The 26,841-nt window shown below is 48.1% G+C and overlaps 1 protein-coding gene across 1 annotated transcript in view; it reads right to left on the bottom strand.

Moving 5' to 3' along the window:
* The window catches only part of USP11 (ubiquitin specific peptidase 11), a 401,576-nt gene that overhangs the window by 22,884 nt on the left and 351,851 nt on the right, over positions 1 to 26,841 (bottom strand). The window contains exon 19 of the mRNA XM_085629511.1: positions 7,610 to 7,725. Within this exon, the coding sequence (XP_085485637.1) occupies positions 7,610 to 7,725 (116 nt within the window). The remainder of the gene's footprint in view (positions 1 to 7,609; positions 7,726 to 26,841) is intronic.

Genomic DNA, 26,841 nt, shown 5'->3' with positions numbered 1-26,841 from the left:
TTTTTTACTTCTGGCACAATGGGAAAGACTTAATCTCTCTGGTATCTCCAAGAGCTGAATATAGTAAAAAAGTGGCAACCCCACCTGATACTCCACTGTAGCATTTGAAGATGTAAGCTCCTGAGTAAGTGAACCATGCCCTTCAATTTATGCATTAACTCATTTACTCCTCCCTCCATTTCAGCAACTCTAAAAATGAAAGCGTCCAAATGTTTTCATGTGAGATCCAGATACATACTTTTCTAGCTGCTGTAATCTTTATATTTATTATTTTTATTATTATTCTGAAGTTTTATATAGCGCTGGCCAGACCAGAGGATAATTAGAGCGCTTTACAACAGTCATACTGCAATAGATCACAAAATACAGTAATAGTAAAGAACATGGACTGAGAGTTCCAGCAGATTGTGTAACCAAGGGGCATTAAAGACTTGGAATGCCTTCAACGAGTGTCATAGTCTTAGGCAGAGCTCCACTTCCAGGGAGTAATGTTTTCAGCGCTTCTGCGGCTCCTGTCCCTTCGCTAGGGAACGATCTAGGAAAAGGTTTTTGAGCGGACCTTTGAATTTTGAAAAGGAAGGGATATATATTTCTCTTCTCTACTGGGATAGCAGGATATTCATAGGGAGGGGCAGAATCTATGTGGCTTACATGCGGAGACTTTTGTTTGGCCATATCTGCAACGTGCTCTCTTGGAGTACTATTTTGATTTTATGTTAATACCACAATTTTCTTTTGTCTCTTTATCCACATTGCCCATATCTCTCCCTCGATCGAATAATTTATCATCTTGCAAATCCTGTATTTTTGTAATCGCATTGCTCCAGAAAGCGTGCAAAAAGCCTAGTAGCAACACCACCTAGCTGCAAAATATCACTGGCTCCACATACCACTCTCTTAACAAAGATTAATGCATGTAATCAGTGTACAGATTATAATTGATCCAGACTGGCCAGAAACAACCAAGACTGAGCTTGATATTACAGGGCCTATCACAATAAGGAATATGCTACTTACCAGTATGCATCTGTTCTTGGCATGTAGAGCTGCAGATCTATACACTGTGCATAGATCGCCATCTGGTGTTGGGCCCGGATGTTTGCAGTTTGTTTTTCCTCTTGGAAAGTCTTTGGAAGTCACGAGTTCGGTGACTCCTCCTTTGGTTCGTATTGCGCATGGGCTTCGGCTCCATCCCCAGATTGTTTTTCGCCAGCAGGGAAAGATGGAGCGTAGTAGTAACAGTAAAGAAACCCATGTGTGTTGTATCTAAATAAGATAAACTGGAACGGATACAGGTTGCTGGGGAGGCGGGTGGGCGTGTATAGATCTGCAGCTCTACATGCCAAGAACAGATGCATACTGGTAAGTAGCATATTCCGTTCGAGGCATATGAGCTGCAGATTATACACTGTGCATAGATTATATAGCAGTACCCAACCCTAGCGGCGACCACCGGCATCCGTTGCAGTTGTTTGGAACAGTGTTTTTAGTACAGCCTGGCCCACACTTGCTTGTGGCTTGGTTTGCACATCTACACAGTAATGTTTTGTGAAAGTGTGCGGTGTTGACCATGTCGCTGCTTTGCAGATGTCATCTAGTGGTATGTTTCCTAGAAAAGCAATAGAAGCCCCTATCTTCCTTGTAGAGTGGGCTTTAGGGGGAACAGATAGCATTCGTTTTGCTTTGTGGTAGCAAATCTGTATGCATTTTACAATCCACCTAGCTATCCCTGATTTAGAAATAGGGTTGCCTTTATGTGGTGGAGAGAAGGAGACAAATAGCTGTTTGGTTTTCCTGAAAGGTTGTGTCCTTTGGATGTAGTAAAGTAAAGCCCTTTTAACATCCAGTGTGTGTAGAGCCCTTTCCGCAACGGTTTGAGGTTGTGAGAAAAAGACTGGTAATTCTACCGACTGGTTTAGATGGAATGGAGAAATGACTTTGGGTAGAAATTTTGGGTTGGTGCGGAGTACAACCTTGTTCGGATGCATTTGGAGAAAAGGTTCCTGTATAGTGAGTGCTTGTATTTCACTAACCCTTCTGAGGGAAGTGATGGCCACTAGAAAAGCTGTTTTCCATGTGAGAAATTGGAGCTCAAATTTATGTAATGGTTCTAAAGGGGGTCCCATTAACCTTGTGAGAACTATATTCAAGTTCCAGACAGGTGAGGGTGGTACTCTGGGTGGAATTACTCTTTTGAGGCCTTCCATAAAGGCCTTGATGGCAGGCACTCTGAAAAGCGATAGGTGCTGCCTGTTCTGTAAATAAGCAGCAATTGCAGCGAGGTGTAACCGAATGGAAGTATATGCTAGGTTACACCTTTGTAGATGGAGTAAGTAACATATGATGTGCTGTATGGACACATTTAGAGGATTGATTGTGTTGTTGTGGCAGTAAACAGCAAATCTTTTCCACTTTGCAGCATAGCATGCCCTAGTAGTAGGGCATCTAGCTTCCCTGATAATATTCATGCAATCAGGGGGAAAGTTAAGGTATCCGAATTCTAGGACCTCAGGAGCCAGATCGCAAGGTTGAGCTGAGCTGGGTCCGGGTGCCTCCATGGTTCTGGGTTAGGAGGCATGGTGAGAGGTGTAGCTTTTGGTGTGGTACTACTGAGAGTTCCAGCAGTGTGGTTTACCACGGTTGTCTGGCCCATGTTGGAGCTACTAGAATCAGTGTTAGGGAATGCTGTTGTAGCTTTCGCACCACTAATGGAGTTAGTGGGAGAGGTGGAAAAGCATATGCAAATTTGTTTGACCAGTTCATCCATATCGCATTGCCTTTGGACAATGAGTGTGGATATCTGGCGGCGTAGTTTGGGAATTTTTTGTTTTCGTGGGTGGCGAATAGGTCTATGTGTGGATGCCCCCACTTCTGAAAAAACGGGTGAAGAACCTGTGGGTGAAGTTCCCACTCGTGGATCTGCTGCGTTTGTCTGCTGAGCAGATCTGCCACGGTGTTTTGGACTCCTGGGACGTGTTGGGCCAGGAGAAAGTTTTTTTGCGGAATTGCCCATCTCCATATGCTCTGTGCTAATTGAGAGAGCTGTGGAGAGTGTGTGCCCACCGGCTTTTGAATGTTGTACATGACAGTCATGTTGCCTGTGCGAATGAGGACTGCCTTGCCTGAAATCTGCGTCTGGAAGGATTTTATGGCTAGGAAGATTGCCAGTAACTCCAGATGGTTGATGTGGAGTAACTTCTGTTGCGGCGTCCATGTGCCCTGTACTGTGAGATGTAACAGATGAGCTCCCCAGCCGGAGAGCGATGCGTCTGTTAGGATTATTTGTGGGACCGGGTCCAGGAACGGTCGACCTCTGGAAAGGTTTGTGGTGTTCCACCACTGCAGAGAGCGATGGGTGCGACCATCTACCAACACCAGATCTGTCAGTTGCCCCTGGGCCTGGTTCCACTGGCGCGCTAAACACTCTTGGAGTGGACGCATCTGGAGTCTTGCATGGGGCACTATGAAGATGCAAGAGGCCATCATCCCTATCAGTTGCATAAACACTCTTGCTGGGAGAGAGTGGTGACACATGCATTTTTGACGCAGAGCTTGTATATTTGCAATCCTGGCAGGATTGGGATAGGCTATGGCTTTTGAGGTGTCTATGGTGGCACCGAGGTATTGTTTTGTGTGTGATGGTACCAGGTGGGATTTTTGGTGGTTCACCGTGAAACCTAGCTGGTGAAGTAGTTGGATTGTAGCGGCGGTATGTTGCACACATTGTTCGTAGGACGTGGCTTTTATTAGCCAGTCGTCCAGATACGGGAAGACGTGAATGTGCTGTCTTCTGAGGTGTGCAGCCACTACTGCTAGGCACTTGGTGAATACCCTTGGTGCTGTTGTTACCCCGAATGGGAGCACCTTGAACTGGTAGTGTTGCCCGTCCACCACAAATCTGAGGTACTTTCTGTGAGACTGGTGTACTGGGATGTGAAAGTATGCGTCTTTCAAGTCTAGAGTGGTGAGAAAATCGTTCTGGGAGAATGAGTGGAAGAACCTGTTGAAGGGTTACCATGTGAAAATGGTCTGAATGTATGCAAGTGTTTAGAGGTCTGAGATCTAGGATAGGTCGTAGAGTCTCTTCTCTCTTTGGAACCAGAAAGTACAGGGAGTAGACCCCTAAATTTTGTTGATTTAGGGGGACCTGCTCTATGGCTTCTTTTTGCAGGAGGGAGATCACCTCCTGTTTTAGTAGCGTAGCATGTTCTTGAGACATAGGGCGTTGCCTGGGTGGAATGTTTGGGGGGGGGTAGATGTTAGTTCTACGCAATACCATGAATGAATAATTTGGGTCACCCATCTGTCTGAGGTGATTGTCTCCCAGACGTGAAGGAAATGTTGTATTCTGCCCCCGACCGGAGTGGAATGGTCTGGAGGGAGCGGGGGATAGTCATTGGGTAGGAGGTGTGGCAGAGCGGGCGGTATTTGTCTTGCCTCTGCCCTTATTATTATTGCCTCTGTATCCACCTCTTTGATAACCCTTTGTGAAGGTAGATTAAGGAGGGGATTTGTAGGACGTGGATGCACTATCCGAGGAGTAGCCTCTGCCCGTGCCCCGGAAAGGAAGAGCGGCAAAAGGAGCGCCTAGGAGTGTGTGACTGTAGGGCTCCCATGGATTTCGCTGTGTCAGTATCTTTTTTCATCTTTTTGAGGGCTTCATCAACTTTTGGGCCAAATAGATGATCTTGGTCAAATGGGTGGTTCAATATAGAGGCTTGGACCTCAGGTTTAAAACCTGAAACTCTGAGCCAGGCATGGCGACGGAGAAGGACACTGGTGTTTATGGCCCTGGAGGCTGTATCTGCTGCATCTAGGGCACAGCGTATAGAGGTATTAGTTATTATTGTTTCCTCTTGGATCAATTCATTAGCCCTGTTCTTGTATTTTTCAGGGAGATGTTGCATGATGGTCTCGAACTCATCATAATGCGCCCTGTCGTATCTGGCCAATAGTGCTTGCGTGTTGGCGATACGCCATATGTTGGCGGCTTGTGACGCAGTGCGCTTCCCTGACGGGTCTAGGAGCTTGGGCTCTTTGTCAGGTGGTGGTGCTTCGCCTGACGCCTGAGAATTTGATCGCTTCCTAGCTGTAGATACCACTAGGGAATCCAATGGTGCAGGGCCTTTAATGTATGAAGGGTCTGTGGGGGCGGCTTTGTATTTTTTCTCTATACGGGGGTTTAGGACCCTGGCCCTGACTGGGTCTTTAAAAACCTCCGGTGCATGTTTAATCACTCCCTTTAACATAGGTAGAATGGCAGTAGACCTATGTGCATTGTCAAAGGTGTCTAGGAGAAAATCTTCCTCCACTGGGTCAGTATGTAACTCCACCCCATGGTAGTGTGCCGCCCTTTGTAATAGGTGGTGAAAGCCTAAGGAATCTTCAGGTGGGGAAGGTCATCCTGTGGGACATCTGGGATGTCCGGATTGTTATAGTCGTCCCATGGGTCTGGAGATCCAGTAGGGGTGGGGTCTTGTGGCACATCTGCTGGATCATAATAAGGGTCTCCTAAATCGTCTGGGACAGGAGACAAGGTTGGGGAACGATGAGGCAGGGGTGGAGAGGGTGGAGGTGGGGAGGGTGGAGGAGGTGGGAAAGGCACTCTGAAAGGGGAGGTAGCAGTGTCTTTACTCTTTGGAGGTGGAGCTGGTTTGTCCAAGTGTCTCTTTTTTGAAGACAATGTCAAATGTCCAGTTTTTGGATCCTTGGTGAGTGTCTTTTGCAGAGGATCCGGTGTGAAAAGTTCTTGCGACACTGGTTGTTCGGTCGGCGCCGAAGTTTTCGGGGCCGACGGCTTTTTAGGCTTGTCTAAGCCGTGCTTCTTTGGGACCTCCGATTTTTTGGTCGGTGCCGAAGAAGGCTTCGGCACGGGAGTGTCTGTGCCGAGGGCCTTGTGATGTTTGGTCGGCACCGGAAGGGCAGGTTTCGACACCGAAGGCTTTGGTACTGGGTTCAGTGTGGAGATGGAGGCCGATCTTTTCTTCGGTGCCGAAGGGTGTTTTTCGGTACCGGTGGTAGGCTGGCTTGAGCCCGAGCTGCCGGAAGGCTTAATAGGCTTCTTTACCGGGCCCAAAGGTGGGGTGTAAGAAGCAGTATCCTTGGTCTTGCCTAGGCCCGAAGGCGTGACCGAAGCCTTTTTGGGTGTCGGTGTGGGAGGGGGTATTGTACTCACGACCCTCTGAGCCGGGGTGATGTCCTCCACATCTGAGTCGTCGGCCTCGGAAGCACTGACGAGGTCGTCGTCCTCTTCTTCGATGTTCTGCTGTCCCGGAGCTTCGACGTCGTCCCCGAAGATGTCGACTGGAGCGGAGGTCGAGGAGTGCGCCATGTTGCGTCTAGCCCGTCTATCTCGAATATTCTTTTTAGAGCGAACAAACTTGCAGGCAGGACAGTCTCGGGCCTTGTGTTCAGGGTAGAGGCGGAGGTTGCACACCTCATGAAGATCGGTGTGGGGAAACTTGGACCCACATCAAGGGCACTTCTTGAAGGGAGTTCTTTTCATCAGCCGAGACCGGAGCCGGAATAGGCCCGAAGGCCGCCGTCGACGACCGGAAGCGAAGAAGTGCCGAAGAGAAGGTGATTAAGATGATTTATTATCTGAAGGAGCTCGATGAGCGAGGATTTTTGCGTCGATCGTTGAACTGGAAAAGTTTGGAACCAGAGCGCGAAGTATTACATCCGAGCCCGATGGCGGAAAAAAACAATCTGAGGATGGAGCCGAAGCCCATGCGCAATACGAACCAAAGGAGGAGTCACCGAACTCGTGACTTCCAAAGACTTTCCAAGAGGAAAAACAAACTGCAAACATCCGGGCCCAACACCAGATGGCGATCTATGCACAGTGTATAATCTGCAGCTCATATGCCTCGAACATTCAGTTCTTAATATAGAGGATAATAGAGGTATTGGCGGATTGGTGAAAGAAATAAAGATATTCTTCATAATCCTACCCTAATGTACTATAATGTACTCCTAGTGTGCAAGTGTGACTGCCAGCTATGGCAATTGTTCATGTTCTTAATTTTCTCCACCATGTAGCCGTCTGATAAAGAAACAGTGCTCATGAATACACTGTTCTCTCTTTAAATGTTAAGCAGTGGAGCTCTGTGGTCAGATGTATTGAATGCCTTTTCATGACATTTTGTAACATACCACTATTGCAGCCAGTTTAGAACTAACCGGGCACACTTTAGCATCTAATCCATGATTAAAGAATGTGTAACGTTTCAAACCCAATGTACCTTGCAGACTCAGGCTGATCTCAGCTGTGTTTTACCACCAATTAACTGAAATATTTGCATCACAGTTGGCCTCTTTGCCACCATACAAAACGTATCTAGCTCTGCCACATTTTAAGTCAAAACATTATGTGAATTCCTACTTTCACCTCAAGCAGGTTGCATGTCCTTACTAATATGGCAAAACAGATCCAATCCCATTATGCTCCTCATCAAAAATAAAAAAAGTACTGGTATAATAGTCTAGATTTGCACAGAACATAAGTGATATTTACACAAACAAGTTAACTTGTAACAGTAATTGAAGTGTTAATTGGAATTTGCACATTGAACTAAAGGCATATTTATTGAATGACTGGCATACGTACAATGACCATCCCGAAGGCCTCCGTAGTGGTTTGAAACAGCAATGAGGTCATATTTATATGGAGCGGGGTCTGAATTTGTTCTCGGCTTGATGATGAACTCTGAGAAATCCAGGTCTCTGTAAAGAGGAAAGACGGCAAGTAACTAACAAGTGTTTAAGTGTGTCTGGGCGCGCAACCACACGAGTAACAGAATTAGATGTAGGTAACATCAGATCTGATGAGTCTTTACAATATACGGCTACTCCACTGAAGCAAACAAAAGAAACCGATGTACCACTGCAACCAGCAATTTTGGACTGCTGTCAGACTGCACTGTTCTCTGCAAAGCTGGCAGCAGCCACCCAGTCAGTGCAAAAGCAGCACCACCTTGCCTGACTGACAAAAAAGATAGCCATTTGAGTCCTTGAACAGCACAGACACTGGAGGAAAAACAAATACTAGAGAGGCCTGGGAGTGAATATGCCCTTCAAGACAAGGGCATTGCTCTTAAAAAAGAAGTAGTATGGAAATGTTTTCAATTGCGACGCAATTGAGAGAATACATGCCCTCTTCATTGAACATCCCCTCTTCATCCATCACCAAAAAAAACATGTTATGGACCAGAGTTGGCAATTAGAGATGTTGGACAGTTCTGAGATGATTTACAGACCATCAACAAATTCCTGTTTTATTTACCAGAGACTTAAGAACAAGGAGGGATGTCAGTAGCTAGAGGCTGTTCCAGACTGTTTCCATGGATCATGTAGCAGAAAGTTGTTACTAGGCAGCATCACTAGGGAATATTGACAAATACCACTGGTGCCCTAGGTCCGTAAATTTTGTTGCGCTTCAAATGGAGGAGCAAATTAGTCTCTTTAGACATGTGTTTTTCCAGCATGAGCAAAGAAAAGCTGGCAAAGCTTACTCTATGTTATAAAGGTACAGCAGGGTAAAAGCCTAGATCATCAAGTTACCTATTTTCATTAAAGCTCTTTCTGGCATATACTCTATTTTAAAGCACATTTCTCACCTTACGAATATTCCCCAGACATGAGACTGGATCCAGAACACTTCAAGCAGTACCCCTGTGAGCCAGTAGGGGCGTTGAGCGGTTCCTTGCCGACATCGTTCCACTCCGAAAGTGACATGCTGAGCCGCACGTAAGTGCCACCCAAGTGCACAGACATTAGTTCCTTTATAGGCTATCCACACCATCAGATGCAGAACCCAATAGCAGATCGTTCTTGACTACTTAGCATCTTTCTAGACTTGTGACCTTTTTGGTGGTAAAGAGTCTAGTTCAGAAAATGGGGAGGGAAGAAAGTCCGTGAGGAATATGCAGTTCGAGAATCCACCAGAGAAAAAGGGTTACCGAAGGCAAGTAAATTGTTCTCCTGATGGATACTTCTAACTGCATATTCCGCACCTTTTGAAAAGATACCAAACCAGTACCTCCCAGGTGATGTGTCTGAACTGGGTCCTGCAGGACTGGGCAGGCAGAGTGCCATTCTTGTCGGACTGGCCAGTCTAGACAGTAGTGCTTTGTGAGTTTGTCACATAGCCAGGCAAATGTCCAGAACATGCACTCCTTGTGCCAAAGCAGTAGTAGCAGCTTTAGATCTGGTGGAATGAGCTCGCAAACCAATGGTCCTGCTTTTTAGCCAGTGCGTAGCATATTTTAATGCACAGAACGATCCAATGTGAATTTGCCCTTTTCTGCACTGCTCTGCCATTCTTCGTGGTACAGTAATCACCACTGCAGATCCTTTGAAGTCTCTTATGGAATCTGGTCACAGTGGGACGGATTCCCTGATGCTGTCCCCATTGGGACTTCAGATCCCACTGCAGAGCCCGCATATGCCATCTAGCATGTGTCACCAGCAGGATGCAGGAGGCTCAGCAGCCTCAGGGTCATGCTCAATGAGCTCAAGTACAGAGGCTGAACCATCGAGATCATAGCCCAAGTGTCCTGGACTCTACGTTCCTGGCAGGCGGTACGGAGCTCCACTGTATCCAGAATAACTCCAATGAAGGGGAGCATCTTCCAAGGAGTCAGGAGTCTTCAGCAGCCAGTTGATGAGGTAGGGGAAGACTGGAACCACTGCATTCCAAAGATGTACTGCTACCATCACTGTTGTGAACACCCAAGGTGCAGTGGTAAGGCCAAGGGAGTGCACTGTGAACTGAAAAAGCTCCAACACCACTGTGAACTGCAGGTAACGCCTGTGTGCCTGCAGGACTTGGATGTGAAAATAAACATCCTGCAGGCCCAATGCAACCATCCAGTCTCCAGGGTCGAGGCAGACAAGGCAGGGTGAGCATCTTTAACTTTACCTCCACAGAAAGGCATTTAGAGGTCGAAGGTCTAGTATGGGAAAAAAGCCACTGTCCTTTTGCAGCACCAGAAAGTAACAGAAGTAAACAGCCAGTTCCCACTCTGATGCCAGCCCCCTCTCTATGGCTCATTTTACCAGAAGGTCCTGCTGTAAGTTGAACAGATCGTCCTCCATCAATCATTTTGAGAATGGTGCAAGGTGCGGGGGGTGGAAATTTAATGGATGGGCATAAAACTCCGACAAACAATATGCAGGGCCCATTTATTGGATGTGAATGGTTATCACCATGTGAAGAAATGTCAGATCCTACCTCCGACAGGGTGGCTGTGTGCCTGGAAGGGCACACCAAAGAGTTTGTTTTGGCTACAGCAGTTTGAGGAGTGGGGAAAGCAGTGGGGGGAGCTGAATGGGCTGCTCGTTGCCACTGCCTACATTGTCAGCGCCTCGGTTGTGTGGCTAGCTCCATGGGTGGGTGTTAGTGGAATTGAAAGACCCTACCATAGACATGATGGGGATTAAACAGCAGTCAAAGCGAAATGGACATGTTGGAGCAGACAGGCCAAACAAGTGCTCTGTGGCTCTGCCGTCTTTAAAATGCTCAGGGGCTGAATCCACCTTCTCGCCAAAGAGGCGAGAGCTATTAAAGGGCATGTTCATGACGGAATATTGGACATCCCAAGAGAAGCACTTAGATCTCATCCAAGCATACCTCAAGAGTGTCACACTGGTGCCAACTGCCCGACCAAGGCAATCTGTAGTATCTAACCCAAAGTGAATTGTGAATTTTGCAGCAATATGGCCATCCTGAATAGCTTGAGTCTGGGGCGCAAGTTCTTCGGTACAGCAGGCAGTACGGGAGCAACGGAGTACCAAAGGGCAGGAGAATATCGTCCCAATAGGCAGTCAGCACTGACGGACCTTAATTCTTTTTTTGAAAATTCTTTTTATTGGCATTTTAAGGTTTAAACGTACATACAACGTGTGTCGCAGAGGTAAATGTGGTTCATAAGTATCAGAGTAGACCTTTATCAAAATAGGGAGTACATCATTATCGTGTTCAGTGAGGATGTGGTCTGTGTTGTAGCAGAGCCTTGCCAGTAAGAGAAACTGGGGGGAAACTGAACTGGGATGTGCCATGGGGTGTGTAGTGTTTGGGTGGGCGTACGTGATGGGTCCATTATTGCCTCCTCGACAGTGCAGCTGTTGCTCGCCTAAGGGGAGGCTGGTGTGTGGAGTAATGTGGGGGGCCGTTGAGTGTGATAGAAGGGCGAAGACGGACCCGGCTGGTCTGGGGGTGGCACAGGGAGTCGTGGTGGAGGATCCACTGTCTCGGGAGCCTGTATAGCGGAAGGCTGTACCGTGTCGGGGGTCTGGATAGCAGTGGCTGTGGCTTCCGGGGTTTGGGAGTGTCTGAATTGGTACAATAGAAGCGCCCAGTCTAGGGAAATTGGGACTTTGCGGATACCTTTGGCTTCTTCCGCACGGATTACATCCTCCTCAGCAGCCGCCCATTTAAGAACCGCCCCCACCAATGCTGCTAGTGGGGGGCCTGATCGGACACGCCAGTGCATGGCTATACAGCGTTTGGCCAGCAAGTGGGCTAGGGATACAAAGCGCATTGGTATTTTGTGTCGTTTCCGCCGTCCAAGTATGCCCAATGCACAGCCCTCCCAGGTGGTCAGGTGGGTCAACCCGGTAAGCTCCCTGAGTGTCGAGTGGATAGATGACCAGTAGGTCTGAATGCCCGGACACGTCCAGAACATATGGTAAAAGTCTGCATCCCCCGCTGGGCAACGAGGGCAGAGGAAGGTCGTGTCGGGGTAAAAGCGTTGAAGGCGTGCTGGCGTTAGGTAGGCCCTGTGTAGGATATGAAACTGTATGTTCTTGAACCGGGCGTTCCTGGAAACTTTTTTGGGGAATTCTATCGCTCTTTCCCATTCACTATCGTGGAAAGGTCGACCTGCTTCCTCCTCCAAGAAGGTACGTAGGGGTCCTAAGAGCAGGGGTGTCAGTTCCCTGATCGACTTATATAACCATGTGGTGTGATGGCACCCCGGTCCCATTCGTAATATTATGTGGAGAACCGGGTGTGTGGGGGGTTCCCCCAAGGTGAGGTCGGAGTATGGTCGGTAGTGGCTGAGAAGTTGGCGATGACGCAAGAATTGGCCTGGGGGTAGGTCATACTCGTCCATGAGTTGCCGGTACGACCAAAGCTGTCCCTCTTCGAACAGTGCTTCTGCCTCGATAATGTCCCTTGCCATCCATTCCCGCAGCATGGCGGCGGTAAAGAACCCTCCAAGTCTGGGCCAGCCGACCAGCGGTAGCAATGGTGTGTATGGAGGGCAATCTGGTGCCATGCGGTGTATACGCTGTACGCACTTCCGGGCTATGTCTACTTGTAGGGGGTATGTCCGCGTGGGGTGAGACCCCGGTATGAGTAGGCGGTGTAACTCCGGTATGGGTGTGCGACCCGTGGCAGTACATGTTTCGAGTGTGCATCTGTCTGCCGTCCAATAGGAGAGCCACTGGAGCTGCGATGCCAGGAAGTAGGCTTTGAATGATGGTGCACCAAGCCCCCCGTGTCGTGGGTAATTTCAGTTTGGCTAGCGCGATCCTGTGCCGTCCCTTACCCCATATGAGAGATCTGAGGAGCGTGTCTAAGTCCTTGAAGAAGGAGCGGGGTGGGATTACTGGGAGGTTGGTAAAATGGTATAAAAGCCGCGGGACCAGGATCATCTTCGCTAGGGCGACCCGGCCTATCGGGGCCAATGGGAGGCTCCGCCAGAACCCAATGGAGGATCGTATCCCTGCGAGTGCCCTGCGGTGGTTGCCCTCATAGATGTCGGCTGGGGAATGGTATAACCTAATCCCGAGGTATCGGGGACCCTCTGCCGCCCAGTGTAGCTTCCGGCCACCGATCCGTACATCCTAGGGAGATACGCCTGGATGGAGGGGGTACACCATCGATTTGTCCCAATTCACTTTCAAGCCCGAGGCTTCCGTGAATTCCGCCAGGGCGGTCTCTAGTATGGTGAGATCCGCTGTCACGTCTCGGATGTATATGAGGAGGTCGTCGGTGTACATGGACACGCAGTGCGTGACGTCCGCTAGTGGAATGCCCCAGTCTTGCCCGTCCCGACGAAGTCGGATAGCCAAGGGTTCTACCGCGAGCGCAAATAATAAGGGCGAGAGGGGGCATCCTTGACGTGTGCCCCGATGTATTGCAAATTCCGGGGAGATGTAGCGACCGAGACGAACCCGAGATATGAGGTTAGTATATAACAGGCGCGTGTAGGCTGTAAGCGTGGGACCCAGTCCCGTCCGTCCGAGGACGGCAAATTGGAACTGCCATGTGAGGGTATCAAACGCCTTCTCAAGGTCCAAAATTAGACACGCCGCCCGAGGGAATCTACCGCCTAACTGATCCTGGATGTGAAAGAGGCGCCGGATATTGTGAGAAGTATTCCTCCCCGGGACAAAACCACATTGGTCCGGATGCATTTTTACCTGCCGTGCGACTGGACGCCCCTTTGCTGGGGCAGCAGTGCGCATTACAAATGTATGTAACATAACATAACATAACATAACATGTACCAGCGAGCGTATAATTTGTGAGTATCTATCTGCTAAGATTTTCCCCAGGATTTTACAAGCACTGACGGACCTTAATGCTAGGCTGATGGAGAACACATGTTTCCCAAAGGTTTCAAGGAGATTAGACTCTCCGTCTGGTAGGCTGGCACTTTGTTTGACGTTGCTTGTGAGGCTTGCCCAATTAATCTTTAATGGAGACAGGTGCGTTAGGAAAGCTGGGTTACACGGGGCAAGGCGAAGGCACCTCGCTATCTGCCCATTTACTGGTGGTCCAGAACATGCACATGTCCCAAGAAGGGTATTTGTGAGGGCCTTGTTAAAAAGGCAACAAGGGCTCAAATAGTGGTCTGTCAATTTTGGAGGACTTCGGTGAGAACATTGGCTATTACATTCACATTAGGTAAATGGAGGTCAAGAACCTCCGCCACCCTTTGCATCACAACTGCAAAGGAGGCACTTTCCTCAGTAGGTGGCCCAGGTGAAGAGACCAGCCAAGTGTCTAGATAAGTATCCCGTCCACTGGCATCTTGTAGCTCATCGTACCAGCTGTCTTCAGTATCGGCTGAGCAAACTCCTCCCCTTCCTCACGGCGGTCATTATGAGAATCGTTACAGTTAAGGGCTGTGGATGATCTGGCCCCCTTCTTGACACAATGGAATAGTGTCAGTCCAATGGATTGTATAAAGGTTGTGGGCCGGTGGGATCAGAGCATGGCCTAGGTCAAAGTGGAGTCGGCTTGGAGTAGGAGAGCACTATTGGTTGTGCTTCGTCAGGAGACACTCCAGGGTCTGGCGTGGGTTGAGGTGTCAAGACCGATGACAGCACTGAAGCTGGTTCCAGTACCCAAAATGGGTCCAGAAGTTCGAGCTTGCCAGAGGGTGGACCGCAAGCAGTCGGAGGACCTCACTGATCCAGAGGGAGCTGGCAGAGTGCCAAAGAGATGCAGCATGGCTTCAAGGAACTTGAGAATTTGCTGCAGTGTCACTAAAGGACACAAGAACTCAGGATGCAGTGGGGACAAGAGTATGAATCTGCTCAGAAGGAGATTAAGTTTGAGAGCGAAACAGAAAGGCTGCATACTCCCTCATGTCTTCTGAGGAGTTTGAGAGTGGCGAGAAGGGGCCAGGTCCCGTGTGGTCTTCTTGTACTACTTTTTGACTTACCTGATGACTTCGAACACAATGAAGATCTTCCGAAGGAACGGCTTTGGGAGTGGAAAAGGGACCTTCCTTTTGACTTCAACCAGCGACAGAGCGTATTCTTCCAGTGTTTGGTGACATACAGCTTCACCTCATGGTCCCATAAGGCCTTCGGATTCATCAAGGCACAGCAGCTACAGGCCATAGAGTCACGGTTCAACCCCAAGCACCCAAAACATCTGGTGGGGATCCTTCACAGGCATTTGCTTTTGACAGCTTCTAGTAGGCTAGAACCTTGTGGTTTTCATTGTGGGACATTTTCCCTTTTCCACTGGAATTCAAATGCCTAAATTTTAAGAAAAGTAATCTTGTAAAGAGATGAGGAGTAAGTCTTGATCTGTGTTTGGGGGCACGGAAAGAAGAGAACAGTCAGGAACCTGGCATGGCACTTCTGGAGCCAACAGCGTTGGTGCAGAGCCGCACGACACCACATATCGGCATGCAGAAGTACTGTTTGAAGCTTTCAAGATCCAGTCAGACAACTCCAGAATATTAAACATTTTAGGAATCTGCGGTTAGAAGCTTCTATCAGAAAAGAACTTGGGGGAAGGCTCCCTCCAAAGTTGCAATCCAGTGCCTTCTACAATAAAATACAGCTTCAATAAGAAAACCGGGGCATACCTTTGGCAGCAATGCAGTCTATCCAGGCAGATCTTTAACCCTCTCCCTTCTCATTGATGCCAGCTTTGATATTTTAGACTAGAAGACTTTGAATGGTAACCGTAAAGATGGATTAACATACAAGAACACCAAAAGGGGAACCACAGAGTCGATAAAGGCTGCCTGCACGCTTCTAACCATAAACTATGCACCCGTCTCTCACACCTCTCGATCCACCACAGCGATAAGCACTGCCCCCACAACAGGACAAATGTACCTCAATGGTCACCATGCATGACATGGATATACTTTCCACACAGGATCAAAACACAGACAGCACCGTTCTAATCACACATCGTACATGTCAAAGCATGCTCTCCATGTGGGCAAGTGCTTTAGTAACCCACCCATGCTATATAAGTATTACAATACAGTATTAATTCACAAGTTGGCAAGCAGGGCATTTTGCCTATTCGGTTCTGCAGGAATTATCGTGTAAAATCCACCCCTCAGACCGCCCTTACTTGGAAAGGGCACCACCTGGCTATCGACTCAAAAGGTAAGGAGACTGCAGTTCTAAGTATCCATCAGAATATTAAGTTACTGACCTTCTGTAACACTCTTTATTGTCTGTGTAACCATAGACACCTTTCCGTTCTGTGGAGTGTACTTTCAGGATTTAATAAGGATCCACTTAAGATTTAGCAAAATTCCAGCTGCATCTGTCTGCTTCACATCTTTTGCAAAAAGAACAATTGATGGACAGAATGCAGAATAATGTCATACATTCACCCCAGTACAGAGATCTGGGCCTAAATCCATCTTTTTTTTGCTCACCATGCCATTCCAGTTTGGACCCAGCCATATGCAAATCAGTCTTGACCCTGCGCCCAATGGGAACAGATCAGCCCGAACTGCCAGGCCAGGTCCTCCCTGGACTGGAAACAAGCACCCTAGGACCGGTTTCGGGCTTTCAGCCCTAATCAGCCAGGATAGCTTGACTCCAGTGGCATGGAGAGCACGGGACCCACGTCTGGGCATACCCGTTCCACTCGGGGTGACAAATGCAAAAGGAACAATTGAGGGACAGAATGCAGAACAAGGTCATACATTCACCCCAGTACAGAGATCTGGGCCTAAATACATCGTTTTTTTTGCTCACCATGCCATTCCAGTTTGGACCCTGCCATATGCAAATCAGTCTTGACCCTGCACCCAATGGGAACAGTCTAGCCCGAACTGCCAAGCCAGGTCCTTCCTGGACTGGAAACAAGCATCCTAGGCCCTCATCAGCCAGGTTAGCTTGACTCCAGTGGCATGGAGAGCATGGACCCACGTTCTGGCATACCCGTCCCACTCGGGGTGAATGTATGATTTATTCAGCATTCCGTCCATCATTTGTTTGCGTAGCACTTTTCACCCTAAGTGGGGTGGGTATGCCCAGACGTGGGTCCCTTGCTCACTGCCACTGGATTCAAGCAAGCCTGGCTGATGAAGGGTAATACCCAGAAATCGGTCCCAGGATGCTGGTTTCCGGTCCAGGGAGGACCTGGCTTGGCTGTTCGGTCTGGACTGTTCCCATGAGGCACAGGACAAGACTGATTTGCATATGGCTGGGTCTAAACTGAGGTGGCATGGGGAGCAAAAGAACGATGGATTTAACCCAGATCTCTTGAGTGGGGTGAATGTATGATTTATTCAGCATTCTGTCCATCATTTGTTTGCGTATCATGCTTCACATCTTTTGGCATGGCAAGAAGGAATATGCTACTTACCAGTATGCATCTGTTCTTGGCATGTAGAGCTGCAGATCTACACACTTGTGCATAGATCTCCATCTGATATTGGGCCCGGATGTTTGCAGTTGTTTTTCCTTTTGGAAAATCTTTGGAAGTCACGAGGTTGGTGACTCCTCCTTTGGATCGTATTGCGCATGGGCTTCGGCTCCATCCTCAGATTGTTTTTGGCCAGCAGGGAAAGATGGAGCGTAGTAATAACAGCGAAGAGGCCCATGTGTGTAGTATCTAAATAAGATAAACTGGAACAGATAAAGGTAGCCGGGGAGGCGGGTGGGCGTGTGTAGATCTGAAGCTCTACATGCCAAGAACAGATGCATACTGGTAAGTAGCATATTCCGTTCGAGGCATATGAGCTGCAGATTACACACTTGTGCATAGATTAGTACCCATCCTTAGCGGCGGCCACCCGTATCTGTTGCAGTGGTTTGAAATAATGTTTTGAGTACAGCCTGGCCCACACTAGCTTGTTGCTTAGTTTGCACATCTACACAATAGTGTTTAGTGAAAGTGTGCGGTGTTGACCATGTAGCTGCTTTGCAGATATCATCTAATGGGATGTTTCCTAGAAAAGCCATTGAAGCCCCTATTTTACGTGTAGAATGGGCTTTAGGGGGAACGGATAGCGTTCGTTTTGCTTTGTGGTAGCAAATCTGAATGCATTTGACAATCCACCTAGCTATCCCCGACTTGGAGATAGGGTTGCCCTTGTGTGGTGGAGAGAAAGAGACAAACAGTTGTTTGGTCTTACGGAAAGGTTGTGTTCTCTCGATGTAGTAGAGTAAGGCTCGTTTGACAAAGTGTGTGGAGAGCTCTTTCTGCAACAGTCTGTGGTTGCGAGAAGAATACTGGTAGTTCTACAGATTGGTTTAGGTGAAAGGGAGAAATGACTTTAGGGAGGAATTTTGGGTTGGTACGGTGAACAACTTTGTTATGGTGCATTTGTAGAAAAGGTTCTTGAATGGTAAGTGCTTGTATCTCACTGACCCTTCTGAGGGAAGTGATGGCTACAAGAAAAGCGGTTTTCCACGTTAAAAATTGGAGTTCACATTTGTGTAGTGGTTCGGAGGGAGGCCCCATTAGTCTGGTGAGAACGATATTTTGGTTCCACACAGGTGAGGGTGGCACTCTGGGGGGGGAATTATTATTTTAAGGCCTTAATGAAGGCTTTAACCCCTTCAGTGCCCATGACGAGCTGGACTCGTCATGGGCTGCGGTGGCGCTGTGCCCATGACGAGTCCAGCTCGTCATGAACTCCGCCCGCTAATACAAAGCGCGGCACTGGGTGGGGAAAGGGGCGGGCATGCAAGGGGTTAATGGCAGGCACTCTAAAGAGTGATAGATGTTGCCTGTTTTGTAGGTAAGCTGCTATGGCTGCGAGGTGCAGGCGAATGGACGTATAGGCTAGATTGCACCTTTGTAGGTGGAGTAAGTAGCCTATGACGTGTTGAATGGAGACATCTAGGGGATTGATGGTGCTGTTGTGACATTAGACAACAAAATGTTTCCACTTGGCGGCGTAGCACACCCTAGTGGTGGGTCGCCTAGCTTCTTTGATGACGTTCATACAGTCAGGGGGAAGATTTAGATAACCGAATTCTAGGATTTCAGGAGTCAGATCACAAGGTTGAGCTGAGCTGGTTCCGGGTGTCTGATCTCTCCATGGTTCTGGGTTAAGAGGTGAGGAGAGAGGTGTAATTTTTGGTGCGGTACTACAGATAGTTCCAGCAGTGTGGTGTACCACGGTTGTCTGGCCCAAGTTGGAGCTACTAGGATTAGTGTGAGGGAGTGTTGCTGTAGTTTGAGCACCACTAGTGGAATGAGTGGGAGAGGCGGAAAAGCGTACGCAAATCTGCCTGACCAGTTCATCCATATGGCATTTCCTTTGGACAATGGGTGTGGATATCTGGCGGCGAAGCTTGGGCATTTGGTGTTTACGTGGGTGGCGAAGAGGTCTATCTGTGGATGCCCCCACATTTGAAAGTACGGGTGTAGAACTTGTGGGTGGAGTTCCCACTCGTGGATTTGTTGTGTTTGTCTGCTGAGCAGATCTGCCATAGTGTTTTGGACTCCTGGGACATGCTGAGCTAGGAGAAAGATTTTGTGGGGTATGGCCCATCTCCATATGCTCTGTGCTAGCTGAGAAAGCTGTGGTGCGTGTGTGCCGCCTTGTTTTTGAATATAGTACATGGCTGTCATGTTGTCTGTGCGGATTAGGACTGCCTTGCCTGAAATCTGTGTTTGAAAAGATTTTAGGGCTAAGAAGATTGCTAGTAACTCCAGATGGTTTATATGGAGTAACTTCTGTTGAGGTGTCCATGTGCCCTGCATGGTGAGATGTAATAGATGAGCTCCCCAGCCGGAGAGCGATGCGTCTGTTAGTACTATCTGGGGAACCGGGTCCAGGAACGGTCGACCTTTGGAAAGGTTTGTGGTGGTCCACCACTACAGAGAGCGATGGGTACGACCGTCTACCAACACCAGATCTGTTAATTGACCTTGGGCCTGGTTCCATTGGCGCGCTAAGCACTCTTGGAGAGGACGCATCTGGAGTCTTGCGTGAGGTACTATGAAGATGCAAGAGGCAATCATCCCTATTAGTTGCATAAACACTCGAGCTGGAAGGGAGTGTTGTGCCATGAATTTTGCGCGTAGAGCCTGAATGCTTGTAATCCTGGCAGGATTGGGGTAGGCTAGCGCTTTTGAGGTGTCTATGGTGGCACCGAGGTATTGTTTTACGTGGGATGGTTGTAGCTGGGACTTTGCGTGGTTTACTGTGAAGCCCAGTTGGTGAAGTAGCTGGATAGTGGCATGCGTGTGTTGTACGCACTGGCTGTATGAACTGGCTTTTTTTAGCCAGTCTTCTAGATATGGGAAGACATGGATGTGTTGTCTCCTGAGGTGTGCTGCCACTACTGCTAGGCACTTGGTGAATACTCGTGGTGCCATTGTGACTCCGAACGGGAGTACTTTGAATTGGTAGTGTTGGCTGTCCACTACAAATCTGAGGAACTTCCTGTGAGCGTTGTGCACTGGAATGTGGAAATAAGCGTCTTTTTGGTCTAAAGTGGTCAGGAAGTCGTTTTGGGAAAGCAGTGGAAGTACCTGCTGAAGCGTTACCATGTGAAACTGGTCTGAGTGTATGTATCTGTTAAGGGACCGGAGGTCTAGGATGTGCCGCAGAGTCTCGTCCCTTTTTGGTATGAGAAAATATAGGGAATAGACCCCCATATTTCATTGGTTGGAAGGAACGTGTTCTATCGCCCTTTTCTGTACGATTACCTCCTGCTTTAGTAGTGTTAGATGTTCTTGTGACATTGGGCGTTGTCTGGGTGGAATGTTTGGGGGGGTAGATATAAGTTCTAGGCAGTAGCCTGACCGAATTATTTGTGTTACCCATTTGTCTGAGGTGATGGTAGCCCAGACAGGGAGGAAATTTTAGAGACTGCCCCCGACCTGAGTGGGATGGTCAGGGGGAGTGGAGGGAAGTCATTGGGTAGGTGCGGTGGCTGTCTTGCCTCTGCCTTTGTTATTGTTGCCCCTGTAGTCGCCTCTTTGGTAGCCCCTTGTAAATGTGGACTGGGTAGGGGCCTTATATGGGGTGGAAGCGGTGTCGGAGGAGTAGCCTCTGGATGTGCTCCGAAAGGAAGAGCGGCGAAAGGAGTGCCTGGGAGGGTGTGATTGTAAGGCTCCCATGGATTTTGCCGTGTCTGTGTCCTTTTTCATCTTTTCTAGGGACACATCCAATTTTGGGCCAAACAGATGTTCCTGGTCAAAGGGATGGTTGAGGATGGAGGCTTGTACTTCCGGTTTAAAACCGGAGATCCTTAGCCAGGCATGGCGACGGAGGAGGAGACTAGTATTGATGGCCCTGGAGGCTGTGTCTGCTGCATCTAGGGCACAACGTATGGAGGTATTAGTAATGGTTTTGCCCTCCTGAATTAGCTTGTTGGCCCTAGGTTTGTATTTATCAGGGAGATGTTGCATTATGGCTTCTAATTCGTCATAATGGGCCCTGTATTACCTGGCTAGTAGCGCTTGTGTATTAGCGATACGCCATATGTGGGCAGCTTGGGATGCAGTACGCTTGCCTGATGCGTCCAAGAGTTTAGACTCTTTGTCAGGTGGTGGTGCTTCGCCTGACGCTTGGGAGTTGGTCCTTTTACGTGCTGTGGACACTACCAGAGAATCTAGTGGTGCTGGCCCTCTGATGTAGGAGGGATCTGTAGGGGCGGATTTATATTTCTTTTCAATGCGCGGGTTAATGACCCTGGCTCGGACTGGGCCTTTAAAGACCTCTGGCGCATGTTTTATAACTCCCTTGAGCATAGGCAATATGGCGGTAGTCCTATGTGACGGTGTCAAACGTATCGAGGAGGAAATCCTCCTCCACGGGGTCGGTATGGAGATCTACCCCGTGATAGTGTGCCGCCTTTTGTAGTAGATGGTTGAACCCCAGTGAGTCTTCTGGTGGGGAAGGTCTGGAAGGGTAGAGATCATCCTGTGGGACGTTAGGGATGTCAGGGATATTATAATCGTCCCATGGGTCTGCGGAGCCTGTGGGAGTGGGGTCCCCTGTAGGTAAATCTTGGGGCACGTCTCCTATGTCATCATATGGATCCCCCTGATCATCATCCGGAGAGGGTGTTGGGGAATGATGAGGTGGGAGCGGAGAAGGTGGAGGAGGGGAAGGTGGAGGGGGCGGTGGAGGTGGGGAAGATATTCTGAAAGGGGAGGTAGCAGAGTCCTTCCTCTTTGGAGGTGGAGGCGGAGCAGGTTTTTCCAGCTGTCTCTTTTTGATGGAGAGCATCAAATGTCCGGTCTTAGGATCCTTGGTTAGTGTTTTTGTAATGGATCCGGTGTAAAGAGTTCGGGTTCGGTTGGTTGGTCCGTCGGCGCCGAAGGCGTCGGGCCATTGGTTTTTTGTCTTTATCCGTGCTGGTTCGTTGTTTGGAACTATGCTTGGAAAGGTCTGATTGTTTGGTAGGCGCCGAGATGGATTTCGGCTTCGAAGTGTCGGTGCCGGTGGCCTTGTGTGCTTTTGTCGGTGCCGAAGATGGTGTCGGTGCCGAGGAGCTGGGTTTCGGTGCGGGGCTCGGTGTCGAAGCGGAGGCTATTTTCTTTTTCGAAGAGTGTTTATCGGCACCGACGGTGGGCTGGCTCGAGCCCGAGCCGCCGGAAGGCTTAATCTGCTTCTTTACTGGTCCCGAAGGTGCGGTGTGGGAAGCAGTGTCTTTGGTCTTGCTTAGGCCCGGAGGCGAAGGCGTGACCGAAGCCATTTTCGGTGCTGGTGAGGATGTGGGGGGTGGGGGGGGTCCTGAAGTTAGTAACGCTACTAGGATGTTCTAGTGTATTTCCCCAAATTACCCGTGTGCACGCCTGCAACTCTAGACTCACTACGCGGGCGCTTCCCCTTTATCCCTGTGGCGAGATACATTGTTTCAAAGCACCCGTACCGTCCCAGTATAGATAGATTGTTCTTGCGCGGCCGCGCTATAAGAATTCCCTGGAGTGTAGCCAGAGAATAGAGCTCTCACTCCATTGTGGCTTTCTTAGGGCGTCTTCACTAATACCCAGTCCCTTCCCACACTGCTGAGTGTGATATCTGGTTTACTCCCTGAAGTCTGTGATACAGCCGAGGTTACACTGTCAGTCGCATGGTGTCTTATTGGCTGGAAGAGCTCTACCGTGAATTGACGCTTTGGTCATAAGCGTGATGCCTGCCATCCTCCTCAAATACTGCTGAGTCATTCGGATCTTCTTACCGCTTTAGGAGATGTTCAGTTGGTAAGGGATCTTGTGTGTGTGTCATACATAACGTCAGCACTTGTAAATCTCCTGTGTGTCTTGAACTAGGGGAGGGGGGCAATGTTAATTAATAATATCTTCATTGTTCTTTCTGTAGGTTGTCCCATTCTGTTCCTGCGGCCAACAATCAACTGGGGGTTCCAAACAGCTGCCTTCACACTACCGCCCCACATCTCCGGAGGTTCCCCTGTGGGTGAGCATTCCATTGAATACGGCTCGCCCATAGCGGGGCTTTAGGAGTGTGGGGACTTCCTCGTCGCTCCCGTGGATTGAGCTAAGCAGTCATCGTGGTGGATCGGCAACAAAAAGCCAAGCCCGCGTATTAAGTCCACCCGAGCGACGATGAATCTCGAAGGGGCTACTGCTTTAGCAGAGAACCCTTCGCATAGTCCCACTGTAGAAGAGTTGGCATCAGCTCTTATAGATCTCCAAAGAGAGGTAGGGAGACTTAGAGGCGAAAATCTCCATCTCCACACAGAATTAGAGAGGTATCGTCACGGTGATAGCGCTGTGGCAGGAGAGACACCACAAACACAAAAGCGCACTTATATACAACCTGCTCGCTTTACGCTTCCTTCTGCTTTGGTAGATAATCCCACGACCAGTACAACCAGTCCTCAAGCAATTCAGGTGTCCGTGCAGACACAGAACCCTGTCCCGTTAGTCGTTCCTGAAAGATTTTATGGGGATAGCACAAAATTTAGTGTTTTCCTCAATCAATGCCAACTACACTTTCTTTGTAAGGCTTCAGCTTTTCCAGATGCTGCTGCTAAAGTGGCCTTTGTTATTTCTTATTTGGGAGGCAACGCTGCCAATTGGGCGGTTCCTTTAGTAGAAGGTAATGACCCCCTTTTGTATAATTTTCCTCTGTTTAACGACAAGTTGAAAGGGTTATTCGCTCGTCATGCCTATGTACAAGCTAGTGATAGTGAGTTACTTAGTTTAAAGCAAGGGAATAAAGATCTCCTCACTTATGTAACAGACTTTAACAGACTAATAATTGAAACTCAATGGCCAGAGGAAAAACGGACATCCTTATTTTATAGAGGTTTAAATGACGTTCTGAAAGACCTTCTATCTCACATAGTGGATCCCCCTGAAGAATGTAACGCATTCATTGATTTGGTGGTGAAGTTGAATCACCGGGTAACAGAAAGGAATGGAGACAAATCCCGTGGAACCCTAGCGCGTTTTTGGATTGAAGGAGGAGATAAAAAAGAAAGTAAGGATTCAAAACATACTAGCGAACCAATGCAAATAGGTGGAATGAGAAACCCCTTGACGACAGAAGAAAAAGAGAGGCGGCGAAAGCAGAACCTTTGTCTATACTGTGGCAAAGGAGGCCATTATGCCAGAAGTTGTCCTGCTAAAGTCAGTCCTGGTAATAAGGTAGCAGTGAGTAGTCAAGAGACAGAGTACCCTAAGGGAAACTAGAGAACTTGAAGAAGAGAGAGACCGTTTCTTCAAGTTGTTCTCAGGTTAAGGTCTCCTTTGAGGTAGCCAGTGTTAACGCCCCTGTAGCACTGCATTTTACTATACCTGTTACGCTTATTGTCTCTGTACAGAGTCGCAAAACACTGCCCATCCTGCTTGACTCAGGAGCTACGGGTAATTTTCTTGACATACAACTCGCTCGCATATTGAGAATACCTTTTCTTCCAAAGACCAAACCTGAACCCATTCGAGCTGTGGATGGAACCGAGTTGTCTTCTGGGTTAATAGCTTACCATACGCCCGCATTAACCATGGTATGTAGAAACGGGCATTCCGAGGACCTAGTGTTTGATTTAATTGATACACCCAGTTTTGGAGCTATTCTTGGGGTGCCTTGGTTGCAAGTTCACAATCCGAAGATAGACTGGAATGCACGGAAGATCACTTTAAGATCACCATACTGCATGGTACTCTGTTATCAAGATGCACAAGAGTGGGAAACCCCTTTATGTTGTGCCTTAGAAGCTCCTGAAATGGAACTCCCCTCAATGCATCGTGAATTCCGTGAAGTATTTGATGTGGAAAAGGCTTCGGCCTTACCTCCTCATAGGAGTTATGACTGTAGGATAGACTTGATTCCTGGGGCAGATTTACCGGTGAGTCGAGTATATACCTTGACGGAGCCCGAGACAGCATATCTTCAACAATACATCTCAGAGATGTTAGAGAAAGGGTTTATCAGACACTCCACCTCTCCTGTGTCGTCCCCCCTCTTCTTCATTCCAAAACGTGAAGGAGGGTTAAGAGCGTGCCTCGATTATCGCGCAGTAAACAAGGTGACCATCAAAAATAAGTATCCATTACCCCTCATTTCGGTTTTACTGGATCAAGTGGGAGGGGCCAAGATATTCACCAAGCTCGATCTTAGAGGGGCGTATCATTTGATACGAGTCAAGGAGGGGGACGAATGGAAGACCGCCTTTCGTACAAAATTCGGTCTCTTTGAATATTGCGTAATGCCGTTTGGTCTTTGCAATGCCCCTGCGGCCTTTCAGTTTTTTATCAATTACATTTTACTTGAATATCTTATCTCTTCGTGATTGTGTACATAGATGATATCTTGATTTTTTCTAATTCAGAACAAGAACATGTGGAACATGTAAGAAAGATATTGTTGAAATTGAAGGAGCATCACTTATTTGCTAAATTGGATAAAAGCACCTTCCACACGGATCGAGTAGAATTTTTAAGATTTGTTATTTCACCTGAAGGAATCTATATGGATCCAAAAAAGATAGAAGCGTTGGTCAAGTGGCCCAGTCCTACCACGGTAAAGGAGGTCCAATTCTTTATCGGGTTTGCGAATTTTTATAGACGCTTTATCGATCATTTTTCAGACTTGATGGCTCCTATTACCAGATTGTTGCGTAAGGGTACTGCCTTTCATTGGTCCAGTGAGGCGGAAAGTGCTTTCTCTCAGCTCAAGAATAAGTTCACAACAGCTCCTATCATTAGTCATGCGGACAATTCACAACCGTATTATGTAGAGGCTGATGCATCGCAATATGCGGTGGGTGGTGTCTTATCTCAAAGGAATCCAACAACGGGTCGATTACATCCTGTGGAATATTTTTCTAAAACCCTTCTTCCAGCAAAACAGAACTATACCATAGGAGAAAGGGAACTCCTGGCCATAAAATGAGCCTTTCAGGAATGAAGGCATTATTTGTTGGGTTCTCCACATACAGTTACAATCTATACCGACCACCGTAACTTGCAAATCTTTACATCCTCTAAGGTGTTAACACCAAGACAAATGAGATGGGTTTTATTCTTTAGTTAGTTTGACTTTGTCATTACCTATCGTCCAGGGCCCCAACAAGGAAAAGCTGACGCTCTGTCTCGGTTGGGAGCTGATAAAAGAACCGTAAACTGTGAACCTCCCCCTCTCATTCCTTGCCATAAAATTATTGTGGGAGTTATTGAAAAGGACAATTCACCCACCTCTTTCTTGAAAGAGTTACTGACAGCCTATGGGGACATATCACCTGTGGAATGGATAAAAAATCCATTGCACACAATAAGAGAAGGCTTATATCTCCATGAGATGAACATTTATGTACCCTTAAAAGATCTACAACTACAGATAATCAAGTGGTGTCATGATAACTCATTGACAGGTCACCTGGGAGTGAAAAGACCATACAACTTTGTCAGAGATGGTTCTGGTGGAAAGGGTTAAGTCAAGATGTGCTGGCTTATGTATCTGCTTGTCCTGTTTGTGCCAGACAAAAATCGTTGCGCTCAGCTCCTGCAGGATTGTTACATCCTACACACATCCCTCCAGTCCCCTGGCATACTTTGAGTATGGACTTCATTACGGATTTGCCGCCTGTGCAGGGTTACACTACCATTTTAGTAGTGGTAGATTTGTTCACTAAAATGGCACACTTTATTCCTTTGAAAAAATTGCCATCATCCAAGGA

Source organism: Triturus cristatus, chromosome 10, assembly GCF_964204655.1.
Source record: "Triturus cristatus chromosome 10, aTriCri1.1, whole genome shotgun sequence".
Classification (NCBI taxonomy): domain Eukaryota; kingdom Metazoa; phylum Chordata; class Amphibia; order Caudata; family Salamandridae; genus Triturus; species Triturus cristatus.
Note: the sequence above shows the minus strand (reverse complement) of the source record. Positions and strands in the feature narration are given on the sequence as shown.